Source organism: Ylistrum balloti, unplaced genomic scaffold (genome assembly GCF_031769215.1).
Source record: "Ylistrum balloti isolate Yb309-2 unplaced genomic scaffold, AGI_CSIRO_Ybal_v1 Utg371114, whole genome shotgun sequence".
Lineage (NCBI taxonomy): Eukaryota > Metazoa > Mollusca > Bivalvia > Pectinida > Pectinidae > Ylistrum > Ylistrum balloti.
In genome coordinates, this window is record NW_026782612.1 from 864,281 (window position 1) to 881,633 (window position 17,353).

The 17,353-nt window shown below is 35.3% G+C and overlaps 1 protein-coding gene across 1 annotated transcript; it reads left to right on the forward strand.

The window, feature by feature from the left end:
* The first annotated feature begins 346 nt into the window (after nucleotides 1-346).
* On the forward strand, nucleotides 347-16,396 carry LOC132560792 (carcinoembryonic antigen-related cell adhesion molecule 5-like). The gene is made up of 4 exons (XM_060225468.1): nucleotides 347-359; nucleotides 13,160-13,561; nucleotides 15,270-15,617; nucleotides 16,060-16,396. Exons 1-4 carry the CDS (start codon nucleotides 347-349, stop codon nucleotides 16,326-16,328), a joined length of 1,032 nt encoding a protein of 343 aa, XP_060081451.1. The 3' UTR covers nucleotides 16,329-16,396.
* Nucleotides 16,397-17,353: the final 957 nt, after the last annotated feature.

The window sequence follows — 17,353 nt, forward strand, 5'->3', positions numbered from 1 at the left end:
GCGTGGAAACGAAACATTAGTCGCTAAAAATGATAAAGATAAGACGAATGCATTAGCAAACTTTTTCTTATTATTATATCGTTATTATAATAAACTTTCACGTAACATAAAAGGACACGATTTAACAAGTAGAAATGGACAGAATTATCCAAATCATACTTTAAAAACACAAATTTCTTAATTGTGAATAATGAGTGCATTTTCACTACTGAAAGGCAAAATGATGACGTCATGATATCTATATGACATGCACCAATTTCTATCATCGAATTTGTACACAGAATAAAACTGGATAAGGGGAGGCAACCGATGAAAGTAATTGTTATTGTACAACATTCTTAGGATCATGCAAAAGACAGGTAAGTGAAGACAGCTTTCATTATAAATATAGCCCTTGTTGTCACAAAGAAAATAACAAAGAACAGGTCCGTTCTCCACACTTTAAATCAGGGCTGAATACAGTGAATCGGGGCCTGCAATATAGCATACAGAATTTAGCTTTATTGTTATAAGGTACAAACGATTAAAAGGAGCTAAAATAACACCGAATATAAAACCAATCATTGCATGGTACTTACCAGGGGAAGAATTAAGTGGAGGCTCTCCCGGCCAGGTGCGGAGTGAAAGGTGAAAGTGAATAACCACACATGCGCAGCTCACTCACTTTCACTCCAGACCTCACAGCGCGACCTTATTTCGCGCGCGCTGGCGGCATTGTAAATCAATTACAGGGTACCTGTTTACATAAATTGAAGATTATATACAGTATATCTATATGAATATTTTATACAATATAGCTGTTTTGTCCTTCTAGTGATATTCAGATAGTACGAGGCGACTTATTAAAAGCGATCAAAATGTTGAAATAGAAATTAAGAACTCACTCTTTAATTCAATACATTTTGTAATTTTCAATAAAATAAGTTTAACAAAATGTCTAGGACTCAAAAGATACTCCTATTTCCTATTTTTTTTAAATTTATTTTCTTTTCCCCCGCCTGAGATAAGCGAGTCTATATTTTAATCACTACGACATGGATCTAAACAGAGAGTCCTGATAATGAATATAATAAAAAACAAAAGCTTCAGAGATTCCTTTTGAAGATTAAAACATAATGACTATAGTCATTTGTTTTTGTCATATTAATTATCATCAATCTGTTCTTACTACATAAAAAAACTGATATCAAAAGGTATATCTTAGAGTGCCTACTATTTAGTTAAATCTTTAAATACACACTTACATAATTATACATATATATAATCCACACAGAAAAGACCTACACATCAGCACGGTCTTAATTTAAGCTCATTATAGATTAAAAGAGTAGAAAATATATAAAAAAATAGACATTAAAATTAACAATTGTTCCGGAAGGGTAAGCGTCATATGCTACATCAACGAAAACAACTTAAACATATGAACAAAGAAAATACGATATACAAATATCGACGAACAAATCAAATTAAATTTTACTTGAGTCAACAAAATATTTCCAAATGAGATCATTGTTACAACCATCAACTACCTCATTAATTGCATGCCTTGATACTTTGTATTGTCAACTACAATCTGTAAACACATGTATGTACCATAAGATGGGACAGAAAAAGACATGTGACGATCGTGATAAATAGAATATAGAAAAATCAAAATCATCACGCTCAGCATCACAGAGCTGGGTATCGCTCTAGGAAAAGTTGAAGGTAAGTGGGTGATGTAAAAAAAGTTTTTTGTGTCAATGATTTCCAATTCTGGTTGGTATATGTAATGATATTAACTATATTTCGTTTTATCTAAAAGCAAGATGTCAATGCATCTAAATGTGAAATAGATGAACATCGCAATGTGTTTGTGATCTAGCTTGATAAGGAAAAAATGGCCAGACAAATAAGAGTCGGGTGTCCCAAATGTTCGATGAAAATCGCACTACCGAACAAGACAGAGCCATTGTCAATCCGAAACTCGATTCTTTTCACGGTTTCGGCCGTTTCAAGGACATTAATCGTATATTACAATCAATTAGTAATACAGGGGTTCATCTTTTCTTTAAACGAAAACTCGTTTGACCCCAGAATTGGGATGTTCCTTATCATTAATAGGTCAATGATATATACAGAGTAGAAAAATTATTTTGTCTGTTTGATAAAGAATGGTAGGAGGAAGCATTAATAAGGGTTTGGTTTAACATTCAACCAAATTAAACTCACGTTATTTGAAGTCTTTTGAAACTTCGGGATACAATATAAACGAGGGAGGTCCGTATCAATAACACAAATTGGCAATGTGGCTGATTGTTAAACTGAAGCATGATCAGGTAGTGTTTATTTTTATCTTATTCATTTATTTGTTTTTGATACAGCAGATTAATTAAAGATTGATACATTGAATGATATTCTATGGAATTCAAAAATATGAAATGCACAATTCATTTGATAGTTTTCATGAAACGTCCTTTAGGATTTACATTTTAAATGATATCCTGTATCAGAAATTTCTATGTATCAAGATGCACCATTATTTTGAGGAAATATAAAACAATATCAGATGGAGTATTTATTACGATATCGACAATAAACACGTTTAATGATAGTGGGCAAACAATTACAACTGGTAATTAAAATCTAAGAGACTTTGGATCAACATCAATTGATTTATTCGGTACATTATGTAAATTAATTAATATTTGTACATCAACATTTTTACAAATTTAGAGTTCGATACACTAGAGCCATGCAGTGAGTTAAACTGCATTATACAACTGTTCCGTTCTTTTAAGATGCTAAGGTCCTAATTTTTGGAAACCTGAGAGAATGAAAAATGAAGACACATCTATAGAAAATGTAAAAAAAAAATCTACCACCAGCCCAATTAATCCAATATTTTCCCATTTTTTATTAATTACTATTAAATGAATTTAATAATTAATGAATTTGATAATTTCAAAAGAATGTCACGTGTATTATCATGCAAAGCATATCCATTTAAGTTTACTAAACACAGCGTGCTTTTAAATAGAACCGTCATTTTTGATAACTGTATCTACAATGATATTGGATAAAAGACAATTTTTGAAAGCAGTTGTAGAAAATATTACTCAAATATTATTAGATAAAGTTATAATTACCACTTCAGAAAACATTAGGATGATACTTTCAGCCACCTTAAGCTATTACACTTTACTAAATAACTTGATGATCAAGTTTCTGGCAATTCATCCTTCTTTATAAACAGAAAAAATGCTGGAAAAGAGCCACAAAATTTCGCTTAACAAGGTCTACTGATTTCTATTTAACTAATAAAACAACAATAGAACAAGGTAATTCTACTTACGAGCAAGAGAACAGCAATGAAAGATAAATATATGTTTCATATTCATATGATTGAACGAAACCACACTCTCAATTCAAAAACCAAATAACAGCGTATCAGGGAGAGAGGTTGACGGACAGCTTAGTGTCTAATAATAGTGTTTACAGACAGTGTGATATTAGAGAACGATGTTTACAGACAGTGTTATATCAGAGAACGATGTTTACAGACAGTGTGATATCAGAGAACGGTGTTTACAGACATTGTGATATCAGAGAACGGTGTTTACAGACAGTGTGATATTAGAGAACGGTGTTTACAGACAGTGTGATATTAGAGAACGATGTTTACAGACAGTGTGATATCAGAGAACGATGTTGACAGACAGTGTGATACAGAGATGGTGTTGACAGACAGTGTGATATCAGAGAACGGTGTTTACAGACAGTGTGATATCAGAGAACGGTGTTTACAGACAGTGTGATATCAGAGAACGGTGTTTACAGACAGTGTGATATCAGAGAACGGTGTTTACAGACAGTGTGATATTAGAGAACGGTGTTTACAGACAGTGTGATATCAGAGAACGGTGTTTACAGACAGTGTGATATCAGAGAACGGTGTTTACAGACAGTGTGATATCAGAGAACGGTGTTTACAGACAGTGTGATATCAGAGAACGGTGTTTACAGACAGTGTGATATCAGAGAACGGTGTTTACAGACAGTGTGATATCAGAGAACGGTGTTTACAGACAGTGTGATATCAGAGAACGGTGTTTACAGACAGTGTGATATCAGAGAACGGTGTTTACAGACAGTGTGATATCAGAGAACGGTGTTTACAGACAGTGTGATATCAGAGAACGGTGTTTACAGACAGTGTGATATCAGAGAACGGTGTTTACAGACAGTGTGATATCAGAGAACGGTGTTTACAGACAGTGTGATATCAGAGAACGGTGTTTACAGACAGTGTGATATCAGAGAACGGTGTTTACAGACAGTGTGATATCAGAGAACGGTGTTTACAGACAGTGTGATATCAGAGAACGGTGTTTACAGACAGTGTGATATCAGAGAACGGTGTTTACAGACAGTGTGATATCAGAGAACGGTGTTTACAGACAGTGTGATATCAGAGAACGGTGTTTACAGACAGTGTGATATCAGAGAACGGTGTTTACAGACAGTGTGATATCAGAGAACGGTGTTTACAGACAGTGTGATATCAGAGAACGGTGTTTACAGACAGTGTGATATCAGAGAACTGTGTCGACAGACAGTGTGATATCAGAGAACGGTGTTTACAGACAGTGTGATATCAGAGAACGGTGTTTACAGACAATGTGATATTTGAGAACGGTGTTTACAGACAGTGTGATATCTGGGAACTGTGTTTACAGACAGTGTGATATCAGAGAACGGTGTTTACAGACAGTGTGATATCAGAGAACGGTGTTGACAGACAGTGTGATATCAGAGAACGGTGTTTACAGACAGTGTGATATCAGAGAACGGTGTTTACAGACAGTGTGATATCAGAGAACAGTGTGATATCAGAGGTGTTTACAGACAGTGTGATATCAGAGAACGGTGTTTACAGACAGTGTGATATCAGAGAACGGTGTTTACAGACAGTGTGATATCAGAGAACGGTGTTTACAGACAGTGTGATATCAGAGAACGGTGTTGACAGACAGTGTGATATCAGAGAACGGTGTTTACAGACAGTGTGATATCAGAGAACGGTGTTTACAGACAGTGTGATATCAGAGAACGGTGTTTACAGACAGTGTGATATCAGAGAACGGTGTTTACAGACAGTGTGATATCAGTGTGAACGGTGTTTACAGACAGTGTGATATCAGAGAACGGTGTTTACAGACAGTGTGATATCAGAGAACGGTGTTTACAGACAGTGTGATATCAGAGAACGGTGTTTACAGACAGTGTGATATCAGAGAACGGTGTTTACAGACAGTGTGATATCAGAGAACGGTGTTTACAGACAGTGTGATATCAGAGAACGGTGTTTACAGACAGTGTGATATCAGAGAACGGTGTTTACAGACAGTGTGATATCAGAGAACGGTGTTAACAGACAGTGTGATATCAGAGAACGGTGTTTACAGACAGTGTGATATCAGAGAACGGTGTTTACAGACAGTGTGATATCAGAGAACGGTGTTTACAGACAGTGTGATATCAGAGAACGGTGTTTACAGACAGTGTGATATCAGAGAACGGTGTTTACAGACAGTGTGATATCAGAGAACGGTGTTTACAGACAGTGTGATATCAGAGAACGGTGTTTACAGACAGTGTGATATCAGAGAACGGTGTTTACAGACAGTGTGATATCAGAGAACGGTGTTTACAGACAGTGTGATATCAGAGAACGGTGTTTACAGACAGTGTGATATCAGAGAACGGTGTTTACAGACAGTGTGATATCAGAGAACGGTGTTTACAGACAGTGTGATATCAGAGAACGGTGTTTACAGACAGTGTGATATCAGAGAACGGTGTTTACAGACAGTGTGATATCAGAGAACGGTGTTTACAGACAGTGTGATATCAGAGAACGGTGTTTACAGACAGTGTGATATCAGAGAACGGTGTTTACAGACAGTGTGATATCAGAGAACGGTGTTTACAGACAGTGTGATATCAGAGAACGGTGTTTACAGACAGTGTGATATCAGAGAACGGTGTTGACAGACAGTGTGATATCAGAGAACGGTGTTTACAGACAGTGTGATATCAGAGAACTGTGTTTACAGACAGTGTTATGAACGGTGTTTACAGACAGTGTGATATCAGACAGACAGTGTGATATCAGAGAAGAGAACGGTGTTTACAGACAGTGTGATATCAGAGAACGGTGTTTACAGACAGTGTGATATCAGAGAACGGTGTTTACAGACAGTGTGATATCAGAGAACGGTGTTGACAGACAGTGTGATATTAGAGAACGGTGTTGACAGACAGTGTGATATCAGAGAACGGTGTTTACAGACAGTGTGATATCAGAGAACGGTGTTTACAGACATTGTGATATCAGAGAACGGTGTTGACAGACAGTTTAGTACCAGAGAACAATGTATACTGACAATGTGACATAGAGAATGTTGTTGACAGACAGAATGTTGTTGACAGACAACGCATTATCAGATAACAAAGGATGAAGAATCCTTTGCTGATATCAATAGATTTTAAAATATAAACTGCAACAGGCAGCAATTTGTAATGAGTTTTTAACCAAATTAATTAAGTATCATATTGTCATTGTCAATTCATACAAACATATCATTGGTTTATGTTCGTGCTTTGTTCAGGTTACACTCATATCTACCATAAAGTATAGTCTTTATCTATTTTCGGCCCTTTCACAACTGAAATACACCTCAAGTGGCCCAGAGTTTATGGCGTCGCTAAGACGGCCATCTTTGATAGTGCGTAGCAACAGATGCCTATTAACTTAAACGCCCAACTAAATCCTGGCAGTTGTTTTATTTTTTTTTCTACATGTTGCTTATACTCAGGTAAGTACATCCATGTTAAAGAATATGTATCTCATTATTGTCAATCCCCAAATAACGTCATATTTTACCAGAGAAAGTCTTTCTGTATCAACACAGCTATATTTTTGTAGACTTTTAATGAAGATACAGGATGTCGAATACGGGCAATGGGAAGGTAGGATAATGTCAGTCTGAATCATGAAGGCAATTTGCTTCACAGAATCATGTAAATGTTTGAGGAGGAAAGATAGATCTGCTTCTCAAATGGAAAAGACATTTTCGAAATAACAGTTCACAAAGACTTCAACATTGTGTTATTCCTAAACCGTGTCACATACAAATGGATCTATTTACCACCTTTAGATTACAATTGAAGAGCTTTGGCACTTTTTATTGATGAAATCATAATCAACACTTTTATCATGATAACTTCCCTTACTTTAACGACTGGAAAACTTTGAAGAAAAATAATTAAGTACCTCTGTGTCTTGTTGGTAAAGTTATTCCACTCTTTGACCTATAAAAAAACTAAGGACGTATAATTAAACAAACCATATCTTTATGATAAATCATTAACGCGATGGGAAAATGGGCAAAAGAAAGGCTGAAAAAAATATTATTTTTAGGAAAGATAAAGTGAAAGTATGTATCCTAATTTTACCAATGTGCAACCTTATGTAAAACTATTTTTACCTGCGGTTGTCACTGGTAAAATTATGATACATACAAGCGGGAATCCGAAATAAAAGTATGCATGCGTTCGGGTTATTTTCTGCCGTGTTACTGTCACTTTTATGCCGTCCTGTAAGTATGAAATGTTCTATTTTAATGTTTATGCATATTTTACCAGCAAGTATTTAACACTAGTATTCTTTAACGGTAACCTATTACCTACGCTACATATAATTGCCTCAATGAATCCAAATTTCTGTATTGTGTTGAAGTCTTACTCGTATATTCTCTACAATGCTGTCTATTTGTTTATGGATCTGTTGTCAGTATAGAGTTATCTGTCCTTAGTGCAAGTGCACATATCTTGATCACGTACTGAATGTAAAAAAAGACATGCATTTAATTTTGTTCCGGCTTTAAGTACTTCACTACAGAATGGCGGTTGTGTGGTTTCTGTGGGCGTGTTTCCTTTACTCGGGTAGGTACATAGACTCTAAGTAATATTTGCGTTTCATATACATTTCTGAATCCAGATTATATCTAAAAAAATCACATGTTGTTATAGACTGCGCACGAGAATACATTTGGTTGGTATAACTTATTGAGTGTTTGTAGCGGAAATTGTATTACGTACTACCTTACTGACCTATATAGCATTCTCTAAATGATCTCGAGATCATTCTTAATAATGAAGTAAAATCATCACACAAGCTGGTTTTGTGAGTAATAACCAAATATATTTCCCCATTCGTGTTCATATTTCATTGTAAGGAATACATGCCATTCGATCAAATAAACACGATATCGGTGTCAGTAGCCGAATCGTAAAACTGTACAGTGTAAATATACCATTTATAATGTTTAACACGACATGTCTGGTTACGATAATTTACACCTAGGGGCCAATGAGTCCGTACAAATGAAATTTGAGACAGATCTCTCCAGTATAACCTCACAAAATGAAATGGTAAAGTAATTTTTGGCCATGTTGCCTTTTCGAACCAGTGTGGAAAATAAAGCTATGCATAGTTAGAGGCAAAGGGTCCCCTACGTATGTGATTTGAGACAGATCTCTCCAGTATAACATCAGAAAATGAAATGGTAAAGTTTCTTTGGGTCATGTAGCCTTCTAGGATCAGTCTTGAAAATAAAGATATGCCTAATTAGGGGCGAAGGGACCCCTATTTATGTGATTTGAGACAGATCTCTCCAGTATAACCTCACAAAATGAAATGGTAAAGTTACTTTGGGTCATGTAGCCTTCTAGGATCAGTCTTGAAAATAAAGATACAGATCCAACAAGTACTTGTTCAGAAAAAGCAATAAGAAACCATTATGTCGAAATCCGTCGCCAGTCGTGGATATATTATAAGTATCCACGATGAAAACGAAGATAAAACTCCATGAACACGTATGATTTACACAGTATGATAATTAAACTAGGTATCACATTTTTATTTTCCAATCGATGTGATCCTGTATGGATGACTATTTTATATATCTATATCGACCAACACCTTAATGTACAAAATGTTCTACTTGTACCGAATGATTTAACGGTACAGAATGTCTAACCAGTACATAATGATTTATCGGCAAAGGATGTCTTACCTGTACAGACTGATTTCACGTTACACAATGTCTTACCTGTACAGACTGATTTAACGTTACATAATGTCTTACCTGTACAGACTGATTTCACGTTACATAATGTCTTACCTGTACAGACTGATTTAACGTTACACAATGTCTTACCTGTACAGACTGATTTAACGTTACATAATGTCTTACCTGTACAGACTGATTTAACGTTACATAGTGTCTTACCTGTACAGACTGATTTAACGTTACATAATGTCTTACCTGTACAGACTGATTTAACGTTACATTATGTCTTACCTGTACAGACTCATTTAACGTTACATAATGTCTTACCTGTACAGACTGATTTCACGTTACACAATGTCTTACCTGTACAGACTGATTTAACGTTACATAATGTCTTAACGTTACATAATGTCTCACCTGTACAGACTGATTTAACGTTACATAATGTCTTACCTGTACAGACTAATTTAACGTTACATAATGTCTTACCTGTACAGACTAATTTAACGTTACATTATGTCTTACCTGTACAGACTGATTTAACGTTACATAATGTCTTACCTGTATAGACTGATTTAACGTTACACAATGTCTTACCTGTACAGACCTGTACAGACTGATTTAACGTTACAAAATGTCTTACCTGTATAGACTGATTTAACGTTACACAATGTCTTACCTGTACAGACTGATTTAACGTTACATAATGTCTCACCTGTACAGACTGATTTAACGTTACATAATGTCTCACCTGTACAGACTGATTTAACGTTACATAATGTCTTACCTGTACAGACTGATTTAACGTTACATAATGTCTTACCTGTACAGACTGATTTAACGTTACATAATGTCTTACCTGTACAGACTGATTTAACGTTACATAATGTCTCACCTGTACAGACTGATTTAACGTTACATAATGTCTCACCTGTACAGACTGATTTAACGTTACATAATGTCTTACCTGTATAGACTGATTTAACGTTACATAATGTCTTACCTGTACAGACTGATTTAACGTTACATAATGTCTTACCTGTACAGACTGATTTAACGTTACATAATGTCTTACCTGTACAGACTGATTTAACGTTACATAATGTCTTACCTGTACAGACTGATTTAACGTTACATAATGTCTTACCTGTACAGACTGATTTAACGTTACATAATGTCTTACCTGTACAGACTGATTTAACGTTACATAATGTCTTACCTGTAGATAATGATTTAATATCACATAATGTCTTACCTGTACAGACTGATTTAACGTTACATAATGTCTAACCTGTACAGACTGATTTAACGTTACATAATGTCTTACCTGTACAGACTGATTTAACGTTACATAATGTCTTACCTGTACAGACTGATTTAACGTTACATAATGTCTTACCTGTACAGACTGATTTAACGTTACATAATGTCTTACCTGTACAGACTGATTTAACGTTACATAATGTCTTACCTGTACAGACTGATTTAACGTTACATAATGTCTTACCTGTACAGACTGATTTAACGTTACATAATGTCTTACCTGTACAGACTGATTTAACGTTACATAATGTCTTATCTGTACAGACTGATTTAACGTTACATAATGTCTTACCTGTACAGACTGATTTAACGTTACATAATGTCTTACCTGTACAGACTGATTTAACGTTACATAATGTCTTACCTGTACAGACTGATTTAACGTTACATAATGTCTTACCTGTACAGACTGATTTAACGTTACATAATGTCTTACCTGTACAGACTGATTTAACGTTACATAATGTCTTACCTGTACAGACTGATTTAACGTTACATAATGTCTTACCTGTACAGACTGATTTAACGTTACATAATGTCTTACCTGTACAGACTGATTTAACGTTACATAATGTCTTACCTGTACAGACTGATTTAACGTTACATAATGTCTTACCTGTACAGACTGATTTAAGTTACATAATGTCTTATTTAATGATTTAATTCACATAATGTCTTACCTGTACAGACTGATTTAACGTTACATAATGTCTTACCTGTACAGACTGATTTAACGTTACATAATGTCTTACCTGTACAGACTGATTTAACGTTACATAATGTCTTACCTGTAGATAATGATTTAATATCACATAATGTCTTACCTGTACAGACTGATTTAACGTTACATAATGTCTTACCTGTACAGACTGATTTAACGTTACACAATGTCTTACCTGTACAGACTGATTTAACGTTACATAATGTCTTACCTGTACAGACTGATTTAACGTTACATAATGTCTTACCTGTACAGACTGATTTAACGTTACATAATGTCTTACCTGTACAGACTGATTTAACGTTACATAATGTCTTACCTGTACAGACTGATTTAACGTTACATAATGTCTTACCTGTACAGACTGATTTAACATTACATAATGTCTTACCTGTACAGACTGATTTAACGTTACATAATGTCTTACCTGTACAGACTGATTTAACGTTACATAATGTCTTACCTGTACAGACTGATTTAACGTTACACAATGTCTTACCTGTACAGACTGATTTAACGTTACATAATGTCTTACCTGTACAGACTGATTTAACGTTACATAATGTCTTACCTGTACAGACTGATTTAACGTTACGTTACAAAATGTCTTACCTGTACAGACTGATTTAACGTTACATAATGTCTTACCTGTACAGACAGATTTAATGTTACATAATGTCTTATGTCTTACCTGTACAGACTGATTTAACGTTACATAATGTCTTACCTGTACAGACTGATTTAACGTTACATAATGTCTTCTGTACCTGTACAGACTGATTTTTAACGTTACACAGACTGATTTAATGTACATAATGTCTAACCTGTACAGACTGATTTAACGTTACATAATGTCTTACCTGTACAGACAGATTTAATGTTACATAATGTCTTACCTGTACAGACTGATTTAACGTTACATAATGTCTTACCTGTACAGACTGATTTAACGTTACATAATGTCTTACCTGTACAGACTGATTTAATGTTACATAATGTCTTACCTGTACAGACTGATTTAACGTTACATAATGTCTCACCTGTACAGACTGATTTAACGTTACATAATGTCTCACCTGTACAGACTGATTTAACGTTACATAATGTCTCACCTGTACAGACTGATTTAACGTTACATAATGTCTCACCTGTACAGACTAATTTAACGTTACATAATGTCTTACCTGTACAGACTGATTTAACGTATAGACTGATTTAACGTTACATAATGTCTTACCTGTACAGACTGATTTAACGTTACATAATGTCTTACCTGTACAGACTGATTTAACGTTACGTAATGTCTTACCTGTACAGACTAATTTAACGTTACATAATGTCTTACCTGTACAGACTAATTTAACGTTACATTATGTCTTACCTGTACAGACATTTAACAATGTGTACAGACATTTAACGTTAATGTCTTACCTGTACAGACTGATTTAACGTTACACAATGTCTTACCTGTACAGACTGATTTAACGTTACATAATGTCTTACCTGTACAGACTGATTTAATGTTACATAATGTCTTACCTGTAGATAATGATTTAATATCACATAATGTCTTACCTGTACAGACTGATTTAACGTTACATAATGTCTTACCTGTACAGACTGATTTAACCTTACATAATGTCTTACCTGTACAGACTGATTTAATGTTACATGTCTTAGCTGTACGTAATGATTTATCGGCAAAAAAAATGTCTTACCTGTACAGAATGACTTAACGTTACATAATGTCTTACCTGTTGATAATTATTTAATATTACATCATGTCTTACCTGTACAGACTGATTTAACGTAGCAGAATGACTTACCTGTACAGAATGATTTAATGTTACAGAATTTCTAACCTGTACAGAATATTTGAAAGGTACAAATGCCCGAACTGTACAATATTCGTGAAATAAAGGTATGTCAGTGTTCATTTGCGGCACATTTAGAAAATAACTTGTTCTATAACCTATCAACTACTCATTTATTTCAGGGGTATATGGTGATATTACCATATCAACGACAACAAACCCCGTGGGACTTTTAGGAAACAATGAAGTGGAACTTGTATGTACATATGATCTATCTGATGATGATACAGTGTTTACAATAGTTTGGAAAAGGGAGATATCAAAAGATTCTGGAACATATCAACAATTAGCATTGTTTTATCCACCAGGAACAAATCAGAATGAAGCAGTATTAGCCAATTTAACTAACCCGTCTGTGTTTGGACGAGTAGTGCTAACAAATCCAACAGGTTCATCACTAACAGCTAAGATAAAGTTTACAAGTGTTGTTTGTGATGATGAGAGGAAATACCAATGTGCTGCTTTTGGACTAAATAATATTGGACAAGTTGATCCAACCAGTATAACCAGTCTTACAGTCAAAGGTAAAACATTATTTATCGATAAAATAGAAAGTCGCATATATTTGTGTTTTATGACATGGTAACATTTCTCTTGGCAATTTTGTGATTGATTTTCATGAATCACGTGAAGCCTATTTAGCTTCTAGAAAACATCGATATATTTATTCCTGCTCCCGAAGATTATATCAAAGTAAACAACCCTGTGTAAATATTAAAGCAATTTATATGGCTTTTATTGAAAGTGTTCTCCCCTCTCACCCTCCGTATGCATTTTTGATATTACTGTCGAAATGTAGACTTTAGATTTTCTCAGGTTTTCAATTCAAGTCATGATATCGTTGAGTTACAGAAGGACGAAAAACCCTGTTTGATAGAGTTTCATTCATTAAAAAACTTTTTACTGTGTCCAAGTTGACATTTGTATCAAAGGGAGAAACCATACATAACTGGGGCGATGGTGACGTGTTTATGAACCAGAAGACTCCATGGTCGACCATTGTTTTGATGGCATAGTTGTTAAGGCGTCTGGCTGAGTTGTTAAGGTTTATGACTGTGTTGTTAAGGTGTCTGACTGACTTGTTGAGGCGTCTGGCTGAGTTGTTAAGGTGTCTTACTGTGTTGTTAAGGTGTCTGACTGTGTTGTTAAGGTGTCTGATTGTGTTGTTAAGGTGTCTGATTGTGTTGTTAAGGTGTCTGACGGAGTTGTTAAGGTGTCTAACGGTGTTGTTAAGGTGTCTGAATGAGTTGTTAAGGTATCTGACAGTGTGGTTAAGGTGTCTGACTGTGTTGTTCAGGCGTCTGGCTGAGTTGTTAAGGTGTCTGATTGTGTTGTTAAGGTGTCTGACGGAGTTAAAGTGTCTGACTGAGTTGTTAAGGTGTCTGACTGTGTTGTTAAGGTGTCTGATGGTGTTGTTAAGGTGTCTGACTGTGTTGTTAAGGTGTCTGATTGTGTTGTTAAGGTGTCTGATTGTGTTGTTAAGGTGTCCGATTGTGTTGTTAAGGTGTCTGACGGAGTTGTTTAGGTGTCTAACGGTGTTGTTAAGGTGTCTGAATGAGTTGTTAAGGTATCTGACAGTGTGGTTAAGGTGTCTGACTGTGTTGTTCAGGCGTCTGGCTGAGTTGTTAAGGTATCTGATTGTGTTGTTAATGTGTCTGACTGAGTTGTTAAGGTGTCTGACTGTGTTGTTAAGGTGTCTGACGGTGTTGTTAAGGTGTCTGACTGTGTTGTTAAGGTGTCTGACGGAGTTGTTAAGGTGTCTGACTGTGTTGTTAAGGCGTCTGGCTCAGTTGTTAAGGTTTATGACTGTGTTGTTAAGGTGTCTGACTGAGTTGTTAAGGTGTCTGACTGTGTTGTTAAGGTGTCTGGCTGTGTTGTTAAGGTGTCTGACGGAGTTGTTAAGGTGTCTGACGGAGTTGGTAAGGTGTCTGCCCTTCTTCATCACTAGCCCTCCGTTTTTTCAGTATCATGTTGGAGGCATTCGATAGGCAGTCGACAGCGCTTTAGAGTTATTTAAAATGAATTTGATTGATCAACAAAACTTATGATATGTAGAAAATACATTTAAAAGTTGTTAAACATACACGGTCCAATCCACTGTAGATATTTATAGATAATCCTCTTTAGTAATTTTATAGACAAAAGATGATGATGATGCACAAACAACACTGACAGAAAAAAAACTATTGCAGTAAGAGGAGCTAGGTTAATACATCAACAGTTTATTCACAGCGACACCTAAAGTTACGTCCTTCGGTGAAGTAGAAATGGTTCCAGCGTCTAACATTGCTGAGGGACAAACGGTCCAGTTTACCTGTACCAGTAATGTTGGTCGACCTGCTGGGACATTTGTATGGACCAAGTACAATGGTATATCAGACTCCGTTGGTACCACTGTAGACTCGACCACACAGACGTCCGCCAGTACCGACTGTACCTTCACCGGCAGTAGTGTCATCTCTTTACCGATGACCAACAGTGACAACGGTGTCATCGTCAGGTGTACCCTACAACAGGAAACCATCACCAATCCTACAGACACTACCTACTATAAACAAACTGATCCCATCAACCTGTACTGTAAGTCCATCTTAAGGGTACTTAAGTTGTTTTATAATTTTACTGTTAATCATTAATGTTATTTGAATATCTATTCCTTTCATTGTCATCATGCCGCTATGTTCTTATTATTTGTAGTTTATTGTATTTATCGTTAGACAATTTTCTTTGATATTTTATCAAATTGCGTTCCGTTCCATTTTTTATTATGCTCCATTTCATTAGTGATGTTTCTTTACTTTGGTTATTTCGTCAATTGTATTTTTGTTGTTCCATGATATTGTTTGTTTATCTTTCAATTCTATCATTTCCTTAATCATGATGACAAAAGTAATATAATTGTGTATTTAAGACAGAATACCAAAGTATCATTGCTGTGAAGCACCTGATTGATATATCGTTATCATGTTGTTTATGAGGAAGCCTAAGTTAAAAAAGACGATATTTGTGTTGTTTTCATCAGACAAAGTCAGACAACCTATCATTACACCACCTACCAACCCAGCCGTCCATTTCAAAGGCACCTCACTGACCTTGAACTGTGCTGCCGAGGGTAACCCTCCCCCTACCTATATATGGCGTGTTAAGGGAAGACAAATCAGTACCGCAGCATTGTTACAGCTGACTAACATCAGGATTGACCAATCTGGGGATTATGTCTGCGAGGCGAAGAACAACTATACCGGAAATATGTACATTGAGAGCAGAACAGTCAGCATCACAATAGGTTGAATGATATAATACAGATGTCTCTCTACTATATAATTTTACTACTATAGAAATATCACATTATTCATATATTAACTGGTATAACGATGAATTAAGACCTTTCATATGTAAAATATCCTCTGATTTAACTACGAAATAGGATGAGTATCGTATAACTAGGAGAGTGTTATCACCCATATCAGGAATGTCATCCTTTTATTCTGTATTATCCATGGTAAAGCTTGATAGTTGCATGATCATGTATCATATTACTACATACGCCACAGTAGGGCTTAATATAATGTACAATGGTGACTGCCTTCCAGATTTCTTTGCAATTGTTGTAGATAAATAAAACTTTTAGTTTTAAAAGGTCGTAATAATTACTGTATATGTATTTTTAAGTGACTTTAAATCCATTGCTTTGATTCTTCTCTGACATTCAACATGCACTTACCGTGCAGCTAGTAATTTTCACGATTTGCTGTTAAAGCGATTTTGGTTGAAAAGGATAGCCAAGTCTTGTTATTTAACGGATTGAATTTTCGCGATTAACGAAATCAGTTAAAACGTCAATAGGTAAGTATATGCTGAAAACCTATTTAGTCCATGTAACACGTGATCACATGTTGACCAATCAGCATCCGATTAAAAAATTAAAATGTGGATAATTTACCCGATTTTATCTTTAAAATGATAATTTGTCTCTAATATATGTTTTTTTTTCATTTTGGGTTATATTTCAAATCTTACTATATATTTTTGTCTGAAGCGTTATCGTTATTTAGCCATACAGTCCTTTTCTATGTGGTGATACTTTGGCATAATGACATATTTTCAACATCATGTGAATTTATCCATGCTTTATAAAATGGACATTAATCGGACTCGCAGTCTTTAGGAAAACGAATCTTTACATTATTCGAGTCGTTTGCCGCAACGTTACTACCATATTATTCGATCCCGTAAGTATGAAAATGCCGACGAATAAAGGCGAATAAAGAACAACTTTACAGAAAATATGTACAACAAGACCAAGACTTTCCTCA